This window comes from Coffea arabica, chromosome 5c (assembly GCF_036785885.1).
Source record: "Coffea arabica cultivar ET-39 chromosome 5c, Coffea Arabica ET-39 HiFi, whole genome shotgun sequence".
Classification (NCBI taxonomy): domain Eukaryota; kingdom Viridiplantae; phylum Streptophyta; class Magnoliopsida; order Gentianales; family Rubiaceae; genus Coffea; species Coffea arabica.
In genome coordinates this window covers 4,805,977-4,823,984 of record NC_092319.1, presented here as the reverse complement: position 1 = coordinate 4,823,984, position 18,008 = coordinate 4,805,977, and the positions used below count along the sequence as shown (strand labels likewise).

Genomic DNA, 18,008 nt, shown 5'->3' with positions numbered 1-18,008 from the left:
GATCCATTTGACAGTATTTCAATGCTCCTTACCAGAATTAGAGAGATATTGACGGACTACCCTAACTACATGAGCTATATCTGGTCTAGTGCAAACAATAGCATACATCAAACTACCAACAGCAGATGCATAAGAAATATTTCGCATATCTTCTTTATCTTTCTTACTTGTAGGACACTGCTTAATGCTTATCTTGAAGTGATCTGCAAGTGGAATAGAGACTTCCTTAGATTTATTTATGTTAAACCTGCAAGCACCTTCTCAATGTACTTTTCCTAAAACAACCAAAGTTTTCATTTTGCCTATCCCGAGAGATTTTCATCCCAAGAATTTGTCTAGCCGGATCCAAATCTTTCATGGCAAAGGATTTACTTAGTTCTCTTTGCAACATGTCTATTTTCATAGCATTATGATCAACAATCAACATGTCATCAATATACAGCAAGAAAATAATAAAATCACCATCAAAAAAATTCTTCACATAGACACAATGATCAGATGTAGTCCTATGGTACTCGTGGCCCGTCATGAATGAGTCAAATTTCTTGTTCCACTATCTTGGCGTCTATTTCAATCCATACACACTTTTTCTTAGACAGCATACAAGATTCTCTTTGCCACTTTCTTTGAACCCCTCCGGTTGTTCCATGTAAATTTCTTCTTCTAAATCACCATGTAGAAAGGTTGTTTTCACATCAAGTTCCTCAATCTCCAATTCCAAACTAGCTGCAATTCCAAGAACAACCTGGATTGATGACATATTTACCACATGAGAGAGAATTTTCTCAAAGTCTATACCTTTTTTCTGGTTGAATCTCTTCACAACTAATCTTGCCTTGTACTTTGGCTATGAACTGTGCTCTTAAATCTTCAACCTATAGACCCATTTATTTTTTAGTACTCTCTTGCCTTTAGATAGTTTTACCAAGTTATAAGTGTGATTCTCATGTAAAGACATCATCTTCTCTTGCATAACTTGAACCAATCTTCTTTCCTCTCATACTCTAGAGCCTCACTATAGGACTCTAATTCCCCTTCATCTGTCAGTAACACATACTCATTAGGATTATATTTGTTAGAAGTCTCCTTTTTCTGGTAGATCCTCTAGGCTCATTTTGTGGTGGTGGTAGAGTTGGCAGTATCTCTTACTCAAATTCATTAGTAGCAATATCATTACCATCAATATCCTCTCTCTGCTCTGTCTTAGCTCCCCCATGATCAAAATCAACTGGTACTCGAATTGGATTTGAATCTGAACTAGCAAGAATATAATATGAGAATCTTGACTTATCATCTTTATCAATGCTCTCAATTGTTTGATCTTCAAGGTAGACAACATCTCTACTTCGGATCACTTTCTTTTCAATAGAATCATACAGTCTATAACCAAAATCTTCATGCCTATAATTCAATAAAATACATGTTTTGATTTCACATCAAGTTTGACCTCTCACCTTTGGAAATACGAATAAATGCCTGACAACAAAAAACTCTCAAATATTTAAAGGACATATCTTTTTCTGTCCATACTCTTTTTAGGATGTCACCATCCAAAGGAGCTGACAGAGAAAGATTATTCAAATCAACTGCAGTCCTTATTGCCTCACCCCCAAAATAATTTTGGTAGTTTATCATTGAAGAGCATGCATCTAACCCGCTCAATGATGGATCTGTTCATTCTCTTTGTAATTCCATTTTCTTGAGGAGTTTGTTGTATTGTCTTTTCTAGTCTGATCCCATGAGACTTAGAGTAACTTTCAAATGATTCCCTATATTTACCACCATTGTTAGCACAAACACACTTTAACTGTTTGTCAGTCTCCCTTTCAACTTTATTATGAAAATTTTTTAACACATTTAAAATCTGATCTTTGAATTTTCAAAGCAATATACCAGACTTTTCTAGCAAAGTCATTAATAAAAGTTACAAAATAAATAGCACCACCAAAAGACTTATCTTTTAGATAACAAATATCAATGTGCATCAATTCTAACGGATTCAATTTTTTAGATGGAGAAAATTTTTGAAATGCAATTTTGTGTTTTTTTTCCATAAATACAGTCAACACAAGGTTTATGTGCATTACCTCTGACTTCAGGTAGGAACTGTTTGAGTACAAGTGTCTGAATCACCTTTTCACTCATATGCCCAAGTCGTCTATGACAAAGGTCAATGAAAGAATCATGAACTATATTTAGTTCTCCCTTCTCCAACTTGACTTGCATTAAGTAAAGGGTACACTACTTCTCTTCTCCGACAACGACGAGATTTTCTTTGCTAAGTTTTCATTTGTTTCCACTTTGCGTGTTATGGTAACCCTCATCATCAAGTTTTCCTATAGAAATGAGATAAGCACGAATATCAAGAACATGTCGAGTATTTCTCAAGACTAGTTGGCACCCGATATCTGTATCTAAATACATGTCTCCCATGCCAATAACTTTACACGAGACCCCATTTCCCATCCTAACATAACCAAAGTCTCTTTTGGCATAGGTTGAGAAGAAATGTCATGAGGAGTAACATAGTAGGGTGCATCCGAATCAACTATTCATTCACTGTCATGACAAGTAATATTTACATGACCATCATTGCAGAACACAAACATATCTTCATGAGCAGCCACAACTGATGTAGTTTCTTTATCATTTTTTTTTCGCCTTGCCTTTGCCTTTTTTCTCAACTTATTCCTGTTTTAAGATTCTGCACTCCTTCATATAATGCCCATTATTTTTACAATAAAAGCATGCATCATTTTTTTGTGATTCAGACTTGTCTTTGGATTTGTCATTTCTGTTATGGGGTCCTCTACTTTTACTTTTCCTCCTTCCTTCTTTCTTTTCTATCACCAGGACTTGGAATTCATTCACAATTTCTTGTTCCTTCCTCCTAAGTTCTTCATTCATCACAGCATCTTTTGCTATATCCTTGGTCAACATACCATTTGGAGGTGAATAACTGATAGAAACCATCATTGTCTCCCAGCTATCCGACAGTGAACTAAACAATAGCAAAACCTGCACCTCATCATCCAAGTTCAAGTTCAACATAGCTGCATGGTTTATCAAGCTCTGAAAATTACTCAGATGCTCAGTCATATCTGTACCATCTTTGTGTCTCGTCCAAGTAATTTGCTTCAGACATGAGAATTTATTTAAATCGGTCTTCTTTTCGTACTTACTTTCTAACTTTTTCCACAGTGCATTAATTCTAGTTTCATTACCAAAGTGCTGAAAAATATTCTGACCAATCCACTTTCTAATATTATCAACATTTTTTTTTTTGCATAACAGCCCACTTCTCATCACTCATATCACATGACTTACTCTTATCCCCTAAAACAGATTCAAACAAATCTCTACAATACTAGTCTTTCATTCTAGACTTCTAAATCAAATAATTAGTTACATTCAATTTTATTAGACAACTACTATCCAAATCATCTATTTTAACCAGTATAAATAAGCAGCCTAACCTGACTACTCTAATACCGCTTTGTTGAGAAAGGGGTACCGGTGCAAGCACACAATATCAGAGTTAATCCAAAATAAATTACTCTTTCCCCAAGTACCACTTAAAATGGGAATAAATCAAATCACCAAACAATGATACTAACAGTAATAATAAAATATAGAAAAATAAAAGGCACACGACACCGAAATTTTTAATATAGAAAATCCAAATTGAAAAAAAATCACGAGACCTAGTTTAGTCAAAAACTCCACTATCACAAAAAAAAAAAATACACAAGTCTACCCGAAATATTTGGATGACAAGAATATCATCAAAATCAACCAAACAAAATGTTACAAAATTACCCCCAAAAACTACAACTGTTAAAGAAGTGGATTTGGAAAGATGTTACCAAACAAAGAGAACATCCAAAATATGAACCAGTAGATAGGTAAAGTTTGATGAGAGGATCGCGTGGGTAAAATTTCGTCTCAATTGAGTTTTGAATCACCCTCCAATTAAGATTTTGACGTTGTTTCTCTCTCAAATTTCTCTCTCTTCTTTTCTCTCCCAAAAGCGGCTGAAGCTTTTCTTCTCATTTTAAGAATGAAAACCTACGGCCACTTGTCCTAATCAAGTTGACTAGGACATGACATAATCTGAGTCATAAATTGACTTGGAAATCTAATGTGTTTAAGTTGTGGTTTGACCCATCAAATGAACTGGACCATAAGCCCAAGACAATGTAATACAGATGCCCTTCCAATACCCAAAATAAGAAGATTAAATCTTATATACACAGATGTTGTATGCATTATTATCATTGGACACATGACATATGTACAAAAGTTGAATTTTAAATTCAAGTATATATATTGTTAATGTAGGAAAGATTAATCCAAATAAAAATCTCTATAAAAAAAATAAATTGATCATGGAACTAGGCATTTGAGGCCTTGAGACTACCATAGTCCAAAACAAAACACAAAGCACTACCCAATTGACTAATCCAACGAATATCACCCTTCCATAATAATATATTTTCAAAAAGATACAGCTTAAGATACAACAACGAATTTGCAGTGTCTCTCTACAATCCAATTTAGGATGAATACACTAGGAATCGAAAACGAATTTCTACTGCTCTCATTCACGCGCATATAATCTTCCAATGATCATAGGGTCAAAATGGATATTGATAACTGGCAATATATCATACTCTTCCGCTTATAAACGTTTAAACTATACCAATATAGATATGTGGCTTACATGTTTATTAACTCAAATGACAAAAATACCCTCCGAGAAAAAAAAAACAGACCAACTTATATCCCAACCAGCATTAATCACTATCTTGTCCTTACCTAATTCAGCTTCTCCTCAATCACAAGTTCACAACTCATTATGCATTGAGAAACATGTGGAGTGAAGCAATTTTGTTGTTCCATATTTTTTTTTATCAAGTGAGAAGAGACATTTGAGATCTAGAGCAGTGTAACTTAAACTACCTTCATTTTTTTTAGATGAAATGAACCTTCAAACCGTTCAGCATTTCATTTAAACCCTCGCCTCAGCCCACTCCATTGGTGTTATAGAGAAAGTTTTGACTAATGCAAATTTTTATAGAATTTAATTGAAGCTAAATGGTATTGGGGCTAAGTCAAATAACTGTGAAGGAAAATCGTTTACTTAGTCCTCAAACTTTTGACTAGGATAGGTTATTTCCTAAACTTTTATTTAGCCAATTTGGTCTTTAAAGCTTAAATTTTGGACTTCTATATACTTTTTTGCCAAGTTTAGCCAAATAAAAGTTTTTTGGACACTAGAGGAGGTAATAAAAATACGTGGCCAAGTGTAGTCTTTGCGCAACCTCTTAGATGCAATGCTAGGTCATGTTTAACCTTTACTGGACATCTTTGCTGCCCATCTAGCATAAATACACACTTGACTAAGCATTCAAAGCCAGTAATTAACCTTGTTTCTACTAAAAGCCGCTAAACAAATAAGATGTCCATGTGATTTCCATGACTACCATTATTAACAAGTTATGAACATGAAAGTGTTATTTGTACTTTGGAAAACCATCTTTTCTGCGTATATTTTAAAAGCTTTGCAAGAATTGCATGCGCCATTTTATTTTTAACTTATATGTATAAATAAACTGCATAGCTCGGGGGAGGATTGAGTTGAATCACATAGAAGAAGGAAGTATAAATAAGAGGTACCGAATTTGATAGCTCGCACTTACACTTAAAACAAAAAGGTTAGGTCTTAGAAAAAAGAGAACTGCATAGCTCAACAATGGTGGTAAGTGCTGTGTTTGAGCCACATGTTACTCAACCCATATTTTTTGCGTTTTTTATGTTTTGACTCACAAGTCAGACCCCAGAATACATGTAAGAGTATGACGAGGCAGCCAAGGCCTTAGTCTGGTAGAGCTTGATGGTGGATTTTTCAATTTGAAGTTATCTTAGTTCTATAATTGTTCTAGGGAAAAGAGCAAGGGGTCCGAGTTTAAAATGGCTAGAGGAAATGCCGTGAATGATAATGGCTGCGCAAATGGAATTTGGCAATGGAAATGGCCAAGATGGCAAAGTACCACTAATGGCGATGCCTGCGCAATTTATTCTTGGGGATGTATTATTATGCACGATAAAGACGGTTCAGGTGCCTACTTTAGATGGTTAAGTGAACCTGACAAATCACGGAAATGCCAATGCGAGGTTCAGTAAGACCAATCTGATATTGGTATTCATGCATAGTATTTCACAAGAAAATAAGTGATGGTCTAAAGAGAATATCCTGATATACAAAGCTACTCATCAAGGCAACGGAAATTGGACAGGGTAGATGATCTACAATTCCTCATCTTTCCTCATGGTCTAAGCATGCAGTACAAAGTATCTTTTGTACAACTTAAGCAGATATATTGATTATATGCCGATTTATCTATCCATAACACAATCTTCCGTCCAAGCATGTAATACTAATAAATTTCCGATTCACTTGGCTGTACAAACACTATGCTCAAACTACAGTCTTGAAATGCTTGAAGGTAGCGATAAAAATCTGCTTGTACCACCCTCCTGGTTTAATGCCTACAATCTACAAAAACTTAAAAAATAAAAATTAAAAAATTGCAGGAATTAAATTAAAAGTTTTGTTCAACAAGAGCAGAATATTAAACATCAAACTCCTGATAAGCACAGAACAAGGAATTTCCAGCCCACTTAGTTTAACCAATACCTCAATTCAGCTGCTTCCAAAATTTATCGCCCTGCTGGTTTGACGCCTACAATTCACCAAAGAAAAAAGAAAAGAAAAGAAAAAAAAAACGTAGAATCCCAATTATCTCAATCATGAATAGCAGGAACAAAATAAATTCATTGAAAATAGCATTTCACTGATCGTTTTCTTTGGTTTAGAAAAAACAAAATAGAGTTATTCGCCCAAATCTTATCACAATCTCTTAGACTTTGAGGAGTTCCTGAACAGAGACAAAATATGTCAAAATTTTCAGACACAGAGAAGCCGTTCAGGAATATGCTTTAAAGACCGAACAGTGAGAAACTAATGTCTTTGATGCCCAGCTAAAAAAAAATTACAGACACAGCTTAGCACATTATTAACCTCTACAGGACTGTACCAAAAAGATTGATAATGAAATTCAACACTAATTTCTAAGAGGCACAAGAAGCCATGCATACCTCTGCCGGATGAAAGTCTCCTCAAACAAGGCTTTTTCTAGTCTCTCCTCAAAAGGAGTCTCATGCCAACAAACTTTCCGATCCTGCATAATAATCAAATTTACCAGCTTTCTTCTTCATTTTTTATGAGAAAAGAAAGAGGCAAGAAAGCTTCAAAATAGGAAGAGAAGAAAGGAACGATTAGGACAGAGAGATATACCTCTCTGTACTTGTGTGTTGTATTGGGAATTCCATTCCCATCCCACCATTTGGGTGAAACCTCTTTGCACTTGTGTATTCTTCCCTGAAACTTAATCCAGCACATAGCCCACACCTTAAAATCAGAATATACACCGACTAAAATTATATCCAAGCATTCACAGCAGGGAAAAATAACTCTAAATTGAGATAAATTACAAAGCTCCATGGATCTCAATCCACTGGTAACTATTACAGCAAATCTCAACCATTCCATGCTACCCAGGCAGAGAGTACTAGTAAAACCTAGAAACATGCATATGACAATTACAGAATTCTTAAACTTATGCCCAAAGTTCTCTGCCATAACAAGGCCATAACATTTTAATCTTATCAACAACAATAATACAAAACTTGAAAAGAGAGGACTCTAGACCAGAACAAGTTCAATGCACAAAATAAGCAGACCAAATTTAATGAATTAGTCTGACTTAAAACAAGAAGGGATCTACCATCTTAGCATTGAAGATCATACTAGAGAAACAGACCTCATCCTTGAGCTTCTTTATATTGGACTCCAGTTCAGGCTTTGGCGTTCCCAAGTCTTGATCTTCCTTCAACTTAGTTGGAGTACCATCAGTCTCTTCAATTTTGCGAAGTTTTGTCCAAAACAAAACAAGATTTCACGCATCAGAATCCCACAAACACAATAAGAAAATCAAATAAATAACACAGAATCACATGAGAGAATACCTTCAGACAATAGTGCTGATGATAAAGGAGTCTGATTTCCAGTCACCGCACCCACCTGATCATGGAATTCCAAAAGAATTTGAATGAAGAATTTACACTGTTTCACTTGTGAATCTCAATCCATTGCGAACCACCACAACAAATCTCAATTGTTAAATCCTACACCCGCTGACAACAGTAGCAAAGTCTAAAAACATTCATATGATGGTTGTGGAACTCTACAGTATCAATTCAAAACACCATAAATATTTCATTCTTGTCAAGGATGGTAATAAGAAAGTTGGAAAGAAAGAAGCCTAAGCCAACAGATATTCCACAAATTCTTTCTGCAAAGACATGGATCTGTAACGTCCAAAAAATACAAAACTGAAAGGAGATCAAACTGGGACCATCTTGTAGCCAATGACAACCAGAACAAATTCTATGCACAAAATTAACAAACCTAATTTAATTATCTCATTTAACTTAACTAATCAGTAACAAGACACTATATTCCATTTTAGTACTGAAGATTATATTAGAGGAAACAAACCTCATCCTTGAGCTCATTCAAGTCAGATCCACGTTTAGGCCTTGGTGTTCCCAAGTGTAGATCTTCCTTCAACTTGGTTGGTGTACCATCATTCTCTTTATCTTTTCAGAGTTTTGTCCAAAACAAAACGAGATTAGGACCATCAGAATCCTACAAACGCAATAATAAAACTGAAAACTTAACCAAAGAATCACAAATCAAAGTACCTTCAGACAGCTGTAATGATGTTACAGAACTCAGATTTCCAGTCACTGCACCTATCTGATCATAAGATCCAAGAACACAAACAAATAAAAAAAACCTAAGCCATTTACTCTGTTTCACATTTAAAATTCAAATTAACTAAAGAATTATAACCCAAACAGAAAAACTGAGATGTCAAACACAATAACATTCAGGCTTACTTCAATTAATGGCAACAAAAAATTCCCGTAAGTTCCAATTCCATTTACTCACCCCAATTCCTTTTAATAAACAAGAAGGGAAGTACCAGGCAACATCACATACTTCTAGTCATTTCACCAATTTCAGGACATCGTATTCCAATTTCACTTTCTTTTAATTCTTAATCATCAAACTAGCTCCTGAATCAAAACTAAACCTACTTATATAAAATCCTAAGAAAAACTAACGATTATATATAATATTACTTTACCCAAAATTCCAGAAAACAACTACAACGCTATAAACTAAAATCTACTAATTTCAATTATCACCGAAACAAAATATATCGGGAATTATTACATGTTTCCAGTAATTTCTTTTTCAGTGGCCTTTAACCATCAAAACCAGCTCACAATTTAAAAAAAAAAAAAATCTGAACCAAATTAATTATCATCAATAAAAAAGTATGAGCGAATAAAAATGCACAAAAAAATCGCCATTGTTAAGAGAAGAGAAGGGAGGAGAAAATATCAACATAGGCAGTTAAGAAAGAAAAGATCAGACAGAAGGATAAACCTCTTTGTATTTGTCTGTTGAGTTGGGAACTCCATTCCCATTCCACCATTTGGGTGAAACATGAGATTCATCTTTATCCCAGTCAGAGGCATCCATCCCAAGAATGGACCTATCTACTTGAATTCTACGACAATGGGAGTTTTCACCAGCAGCAAACTCATTATGTTCGGGATCACCATCAGGATCTCGGAAAAGTGCTCTTGGCCAAGAGGACCAAGAGGACCAGCTTGCCTCTACCTTCAACTCTTGTCCCGCTGAAGTTCCACCTGTCCCCACATCTGACATAGGAGTTTCCTTATCAACACGTACACAAGGTTCTTTAATGTGACTGTTCTGATGATCATTAGTATCTTCATTCTTCAACTGTTTCCACTGAGAGAAATTCTCAACAGGATTCAAGACAGAATACAAATACAGAGATGTGATACGAGTATTTTTGTCCTGTCCAAAAGCATCTAGATATACAGGGAAAACTATTCCAGATGTTTGCATCTTATCAGACAGTTTGATTGGGGTTGGATAACAGGAAGAATTTGCGGTACTTAAATTGCTTGCTGATCCAGATTGATTCAAGCTTTGAGTAGATGTTTCAGATGAATAGTTTTCTGATGTAACTGAAGAAGTATCAGAGTAACAATCAAACTCCACAGACTTGTTCTCACCTATTATGAATGGAGAAATATCCCTGGGTGTAGCTAATGAACCTGTAAGGCCATTTCTCGAACTAGCAATAAGTTCGACGGATCCAGCATCCTCAATTTCTTTGCCTTCAGTTGAGCTAGTAGAAACTCTTCCAGCAGTTTGCCTATTAGTCATGCAACTTCAGAATCAAAACATGAAAAAATGTCAAGAACCATTGAAGTTTCAAGTAATGGCAAATAAAACAGAGGAATGTTCTGATGTTTGGAGCAAGATAAACTACCATAAACCACTGTATAGTAAGGAATTCGGAAGGCACAGACAATGATCAGCTTTTATAACAAACTCTCCCATGGAATACCTAGTGCTTTCCTTAGAGCTGTTCAAAAAAAAGACTTACTCCTTTTTTAACTCCAAACAAAAAGATTATACATGAACCAACATCTGCCTACTGAATTATACAAACCATAATAAATAAAAACAGGGATGGAAAACCAATAAAAGTTATAAAGTTTATGTTCAACCAAATTAGTAGAATAAGCTTAAAGTTCTACTTGAGCTATGTCTAGTAAATTATAAAAACCATGTAGGGGAGAAATCTAGAGACAAAAAAGAAAACCAAAGAAGAGGTAAGAAAAGAGAACAGATTAGAATTTATGTAGTACAGAAAAAAAATTGAGAGTTCTGCAATACCTTGTAAGTTACCATGCTACGTCATGCCCAAATATGACACATTCTAAAGACTAATAGGGAGGCCAGGTATTATACCTGCTAGATTTATGCTCCAATGAACCAGAAACCTTTACCCACCGCCCACAACATTTCACTGGTGTCAGGGGCTGCTCAAATTTCACTTCTAAGTCGCGTTCCTCAACAGATGTATTGGTCATCCATGATCTACATCTTGAATTCTCACTGCCTCCCTTCTGAGCTGATAAATTGTTCCATTTCTCTGGAGCTTGGCAAAAATTTGCAGGAGTTTCACGTAATGTTCTACAAGCCTGCAGCATAGTTTGCCGAAAACAGTAAATACCTTTAGTCTCCACATAGTAGATAAGTGAATAATGCTGCCCTGAAATAGTGAAAGATGTATCTAAAGTTAATTTTCACTGAATCTCAATCCAGAAAATGGCACACCCTTAATTACTAGAAGATTTACCAACTAGGATTTTATCCTAGATTTACCAGCAGGGAAAAGTAACTCTAAAATGAGATGATGGCATGAATAATAAAACTCCATGGAGCTCAATGCACTGATAACCAAATAGAAAATCTAAATTGTTCCATACTACTTAATCTGACAGTACTAGCAAAATCTACAAACAATCATATGGCAGTTAAAGAACTTCGGAGTCAAAAACCAAAATTCCATAAACGTTTCATTTTTATCAAGAATGGTAATCTGAAACTTGAAGAGAAAGAATAATAAGCCAGCAGGCATTCCACAAAGTCTTTCTACATGGATTTATATCTGTATAATCCAAAAAAACGCAAATCTCAGAGTAAATCAAACAGGAAGCCCCTTGTAGCCTATTACAACCAGAGCAAGTTCAATGCACAAAATAAACAGACCTAATATAAGTATTCATCTATCTTAACTAATCAGTAACACGGAAGAATATTACATGTTGCTATTGAAGATCATACTAGAGAAACAGACCTCATCCTTGAGCTCCTTCAAGTTGAATCCACGTTGGGGCTTTGGTATTCCCAAGTCTTGATCTCCAATCAACTTAGCTCGTGCATCCTCATTCTCTTCATTTTTTTTTCAGAGGTTTATTCCAAACAAAACAAGATTTTGCCGATCAGAATCCCACAACGGCAATAAGAAAATAAAAAATTTAAATTCAGATGATAGAATTACATTTTTAAAAAATTACCTCCAGACAGTGGTAAGGATGAAAAAGAACTCCAATTTCGACTCAACATGCCCAACTGTTCATGAAATCCAAAAATATCACTGAATTGATAAAAGGTAAGAAATTTACTCTAATTCACATTGAAAATTCCAATTTTAAGAAAATGAACAATAACTCAAACAAACATAACAATGTGCGAATAACAGAATAATCTTTCGGTTTCCTCAATTAAAACCAACAAATAATTTCCAATAATTTCCAATTCCATTTACTCACCCCAATTATTAGGAGACATCAAGTACTTCTATACATTTCATCAATTTCAGCATATTACATGCCAATTTCATTTTGTTTTAATCATCATATTTGCTCACAAAATCAAAACTAACCCCGAAAAAAACCTCAACTATCACTGAAAAGCAAACAAATTAATAAAAATTCCAAGAAACCAACATTATTATCAATTTTTTTACCAAAAAAAATTTAGAACAACACCAAACCGCTACTCCGATCATCTTAGTGAAGAACATCTTCACTTGGGAAAACCCCTGCTGCATTGTTTTAGTCAAAAAAGTCATCTTTTCAACTCATTCTCGCTCGCGGCAACAGAGGAGTATTTGTAGTAAAACGAATTTAACTGGAAAACCAGCGCAAATAGAGACTTTGGAAAAGAGAGGAGCGTTCAATGAGGCATTTCCAGTTTCCAGTTTTCCACTGCTCAGCCAGTCCCAATCAAATTTATACCATCTCGTCCGAACCTTTGCCGCCATAGGGGTTAATTACCAAAACCCCCTAAGGTATGTGTATTTTGCACTTCAAACCCTAAGATAATTATTTTCTCATTTTTCTCCCTTTGTTGGTGAAATTCGTCAATATGACCAAAATATCCTTGTTGTAAACCGGTGAAATTTGAGAAAGGTACCTTTGAGGAAAATAAATTGAAAATGACTTGGAAGTTTTCGAAGCCAAATCTTTGTTTCTCCCCTTTTTAGGTATACCGACTGTAAAAATATATATAAAAAATAATAAGAAAAATCATTCAAAACATCCTTCACATTATATAAAATGACTTTTTTCATCTCTCACTTTTAAAAGTATAATTTTACGTCCCTCACAAATTCATAGTGGTCAAATTTGGTTCCTATCTAAGTTTTTGACTAGTTTTTTACCAAAATCCACCACACGCCTTGCACGTGATCATTTTTTAAGAGCACATTTGTCAAATCAAAATTTAGACAATTCAATTTATAGTCCCTCATAATTCACAAAATGAATTTTTTCGTCCCTCCTATTTTACAAAATGAATTTTTTTTGTTCCTTACATTTCACAAAATAAAATTTTCCATCATCAATTCTACAAAATAAATTTTTCATCTCTCATTGATCATGTATATAAATAGTTTTTTTTTCTTAAACTCATGTATGTATCTATTTGATTTTACCTAAATAATGCGAATGGTAGGTGTACAACCATAATTAGCCTATTTAGACAAAATTAAACAGATATATATTACATGTTATTCATACTGTTTAGCTAAAATAAAATAGATATATATATGAATTTTAAAAAATTGTTAGTTTTTCACTCATGTTCATTTCCTGTTACTCAAAAATTGAAAACAAAGAAGAGATTTATTCCAAAACATTGTCAAGTGTTTATATCGAATTAAATTTGGATAGAAAAAATAAAAAAGTTAAAAGTAAAACAAAAGGAAGTATATAATTGGCACTTTCAAATTTTAAGACAATCACAAAGCAAGTAATTCAACTGTTGGTCTTAAAGGTAATGAGTAGAAATTTTAAATTTAAACTGCAATTTAACTATAGAATTCGAATTAAGACACATTAATTAGATAGCCTTATTATACAACGCAATAAATGAATTATTACCAAAAGAGAAAAGGCCACAAATATTGAACAAATTCATATGACAAAATCAAATAGATATATACATGGGTTTAAAACAAAATTGTTAGTTTTAAACCCATGTATATATCTATTAAATAGCATGTGTATAATTACAATTAATCTATTTATGTGAAATCAAATAAAAAATATTATATGCTATTCGTACTATTCAGGTAAAACTAAATGGATATATACATGAGTTTTAAAAAAACTATTCATACACATGGTTAATGAGGGATCAAAAAATTCATTTTGTGAAATTTGAAGGATGAAAAAATTCATTTTGTAAAATGTGAGTGACGAAAAAATTTATTTTATAAAATGTAAAGGACTATGGATTCAATTATGTAAAATTTGATATGACAATTTTATCCCTAAAAAATAATAACATGGAAGGCATTGTTTGAGATTAGTGTTGCTGGAGTTGACTAACGACTTTGGAGACAAAAAGAGAAAAAAATTTATGATGAATGACAAAATACAAAATATGCTATACGAAACCATATGCATGACACGTAGTTGACCCTAACTAAGGAAGCCATGGTCTATTACCAAAATAAATAAATGACTGTAGAGTAGGAGTAAGAGTAGGTATAGAATAAACTATTATCGACTAATGAAAAAAAAAAATACAGGCATGGCTTTTATTTCACGCCTTTTTGGTTTTAAGCATTCAAAGGCATATTGTATTCTCTGATTTTCATTTTCTGGTCAATTGCTTTCCTTCTACTTAACTTATAAAACTCTGGTGTATTCATTTTCTGGTTGTTTTAGGAAAATTTTCTTGTAGCACCTTTTGTGATAAAATTTTGTTTTGAAGAGATAAAAATTTGTTTTGAAGATATAAAAAAAATGGCTGAAAATAAGTGCTTGGAATCTTTCACATATATGTATCTAAAAAACATGCATATTCAAACAAATTAATTTGATAGCCAACTACTCTAGCTAGAGTAGTTGGCCACCAAAAGAGTTTTAAAACTCTACTTGAGTGTAGGTCAAGAAATCAAATCTCTTAATCTACATTCTAATATTCAGATTTTCTTGAAAATGTTTCGCCAGCGGATACGTAAGCACCTGTCTAAATCAGTGGTGATTCACAGAATTAAATCTGTCGTGTCCATAAAAAAAAATTAATTTGATTAATTAGCTGCACATTCTGGCGATGGGATGTGTAGCGTGAGTAGTTGCGTGTTGGAACCATTTTACATTTGTGGCTAACGTCTCTCGTTTTACGTGGGCCTATGACGTGGGAAAAATTTGTTTTGTCTAATGTCAAATGGGCTTTTATCGATCATGACGAACTCGACACAATTTTGATCACAATAATTGATTGGGTCTCGATTTGGTTGTGTTTTTAGAACTGTTTTTTTTTTCCTTATAGAAAAATTATTGTAATACTTTTACAATGTGATGTGTATAAATTTAAAGTATAGATTAAAATGTTAAACATGGTTCACAATTGTGTTTACAAAATATTCTAAAAGAAAATTTTAAAAGAAGTGAGTAATACCCAAATAATCTCCCCTCTTGAAGCTGCGTGAGTCAAAAATATGAAGGCCCATGCTACATCTGGCATTCAGTTGGGCCGGCTTGAACGCTATTTGTTAAAAAAAGATATTTGATTGCAATTAAACAAACTAAAATTATAGTTACTTAATATAACAATATAACCAACTAGTAGAATGCAAACTTCTCCACTAAACATTGATTACACATTAAAAAATTGACAAGCTTGTCAGGCCTCAATCGGGCTAAGCCAATCTTATGCCCAAGATGTTCCATTTCCATATCAGGCTTGATGTTCAATTCTGAGTCCAAACATGACACTCCATGCAAAGCCCAACCTTAATTTTGTCCTCAAATTCCAAGGAAGCTCAACCATGTTGCAACAGCTACCACCTTTTTCTTTTTCTTTTTTTTTCAATTCAAACTTGTAGGGGATGAGGCGCCTCTACAATTGCCCCAAGCAATTTTTTGTTTGGTTTTTGTTTTAATTTTTTTATAGCATAAGTGAGAGGATTGAATCCGAAATCTCTTACTTATACTTCATCCGAATCATCCAACTCATCTCTTCTCAAGCCCCAAGCCTACAAACCAATTGTTGAACGATACTCATACATACTTGTGTTATGTGAGTCTATTCATGTGGTACATTATTGTCTACTTTTGTGGTTTAATTATCTATATTACAATGTACAAACAGCCACAGATTTAAGGGGGGGCTGGTGGGGGCTTAAGCCCCCCCCCAAGCCGCCGGAAAACCCCCTATATATAGGGGATTCCGGCGGCCAGCCCAGCCCAGCCCAGCCCCCCCACGGTGATCCAGATCTACCGACTACCATCCTCCATGGCTCCATGAATGCTGCAGAGGAAGTGAAGAAGAGCTGGAAAGCCGCTGCCGTGCTGACTGCTGAGGAAGAAGATGACTCATTTCATTTTGAATTTTTTTTTTTGCCCTCTAAATACAAAACGACGTCGTTTCACTTTTAGTGGAACGACGTCGTTTTGTATAATGAGGGGAAAAAAAAAATACATCAGATGAAGCCTTAGGGCTTCATCTGATGCAAAAGCACGCCGCCAGTGCCAAAGGGCAAACAAGACTCCAACTCCAAGAAGAAGACGCCAGGCTCCAAGAACTCCAAGAAGCTTCAGTTGAGATTCTACCATCCTGCTTCAAGCCTTCAATTCAAGGCTCCAAGACTCCAACTCTCCACCATTCGGTCCATTCCATTCACATAAATCTTTTAAGTTAGTTTTTGGTTTAAATTACAATATTCATCTTTATATTTTTGTTAATTATATGTTTAAATTATTTTTGAATTTTGAGTATCTTGATATTAATTTGATTAAGATTAATTTTTATTTAGTTTATGTTAATGTAATTTAAGAATTTGAAAGATTACATTAAAAAATTTAATGATATTAAATTTAAATTAGAAATTAGTTTAGAAATTGTATAGATTTTAGGTTGTATTTAGTTTTTAAAATTTTGTTAGTTTTATATTTGAAATTTTAAGAATTAATTATGTGAATTAGAAATTTTGAATGTAAATATAAATTCAAAATTTTATGAGATTGAATTAGAGATTATATGGGTATTTAGTTGTACCTTATTTTAACTTTTTGATAATTTTATATAATGAATTTTATAAATTGAGAAATATACGTAATATGAATTTATTATTAAATTAAAGAATTATTTATATGAATTTTAAATTAATTGATTATTGAATTGCATAATTTTATTGAATTTAACCACAATTATTTAATTGTGACAGAAAATGGAGAGATTCTTTAAACCTAAACGAGTCCGTAGTGGTGAATCTTCAAATGAGCCTAATATTAGTGAACCAGTTCAAAATCAATCTTGTGTGGAATTGAATTTAAATGATATTGTTAGTGATCCGGGATTAAGAAAATCAGTTGAGAAATTTGATATTTCTCTTCGAGACCATGTCCGAAGAGAGTATTTGACTAGGGGAACTTGCCAACCGATTGGCCATATGTATCCAAAAACATCATTTGGTAAACAACATAGAAGTTTCCAAGATAGTTGGTATCAAAAGTTTGTATGGTTAGAGTATAGCATATCGAAAGATGCGGCGTTTTGCTTTTGGTGCTTTCTTTTCAAAACACAAAATAAGGGAGGTCGATATGCAGAGGATGCCTTTACAAAAACGGGATTCAATAATTGGAAAAAGGCAATGGAAAGATTTAATGAACATATTGGAGCTGTGAATAGTTGCCATAATGATGCTAGAATACAGTTTGAAAGTTTTCAAGATCAAAGGCATAGTGTGTCAAATGTGCTACGATCTTGTGGGCGCGAAATAGATAATGCATATCGCACCCGTTTAACTGCTGCTTTGGATGTGACCCGCTTTCTTTTGAAGCAAGGATTGGCTTTTCGTGGAAATGATGAGTCAACTAGTTCTTCAAATAGAGGCAATTTTCTTGAATTGTTTGAGTGGTATAGCAGCGAAATACTGAGATTTTTGAGGTTGTAAATCAAAATGCTC

General features: G+C 33.9%; 2 protein-coding genes across 9 annotated transcripts; one reads left to right on the top strand and one right to left on the bottom strand.

Moving 5' to 3' along the window:
* Nucleotides 1-6,178: 6,178 nt before the first annotated feature.
* On the bottom strand, nucleotides 6,179-12,779 carry LOC113690291 (protein JASON-like). Of its 8 annotated transcripts, none has more exons than XR_011814943.1 (14): nucleotides 12,555-12,779; nucleotides 12,103-12,157; nucleotides 11,883-11,977; nucleotides 10,991-11,223; nucleotides 10,246-10,403; nucleotides 9,584-9,861; nucleotides 8,830-8,884; nucleotides 8,624-8,724; nucleotides 8,092-8,146; nucleotides 7,887-7,981; nucleotides 7,361-7,474; nucleotides 7,162-7,275; nucleotides 6,701-6,746; nucleotides 6,179-6,559 (listed from the first exon to the last, which is right to left on the bottom strand). XR_011814943.1 is itself a non-coding variant. In XM_072050489.1 (14 exons), the coding sequence occupies exons 1-13, from the start codon at nucleotides 12,657-12,659 to the stop codon at nucleotides 6,707-6,709; spliced, it is 1,467 nt and encodes a 488-aa protein (XP_071906590.1). In that variant the 5' UTR covers nucleotides 12,660-12,779; the 3' UTR covers nucleotides 6,179-6,559; nucleotides 6,701-6,706. The 8 variants fall into 8 exon arrangements, 5 of the variants coding, with proteins under 5 accessions (XP_071906590.1, XP_071906593.1, XP_071906594.1 ...); XR_011814944.1 differs by having other exon boundaries at nucleotides 7,361-7,450; XR_011814945.1 differs by having other exon boundaries at nucleotides 7,361-7,444.
* A 4,491-nt stretch (nucleotides 12,780-17,270) lies between these two features.
* On the top strand, nucleotides 17,271-17,996 carry LOC113689082 (uncharacterized). The gene has a single exon (XM_027206913.1). It carries the CDS (start codon nucleotides 17,271-17,273, stop codon nucleotides 17,994-17,996), a length of 726 nt encoding a protein of 241 aa, XP_027062714.1.
* Nucleotides 17,997-18,008: the final 12 nt, after the last annotated feature.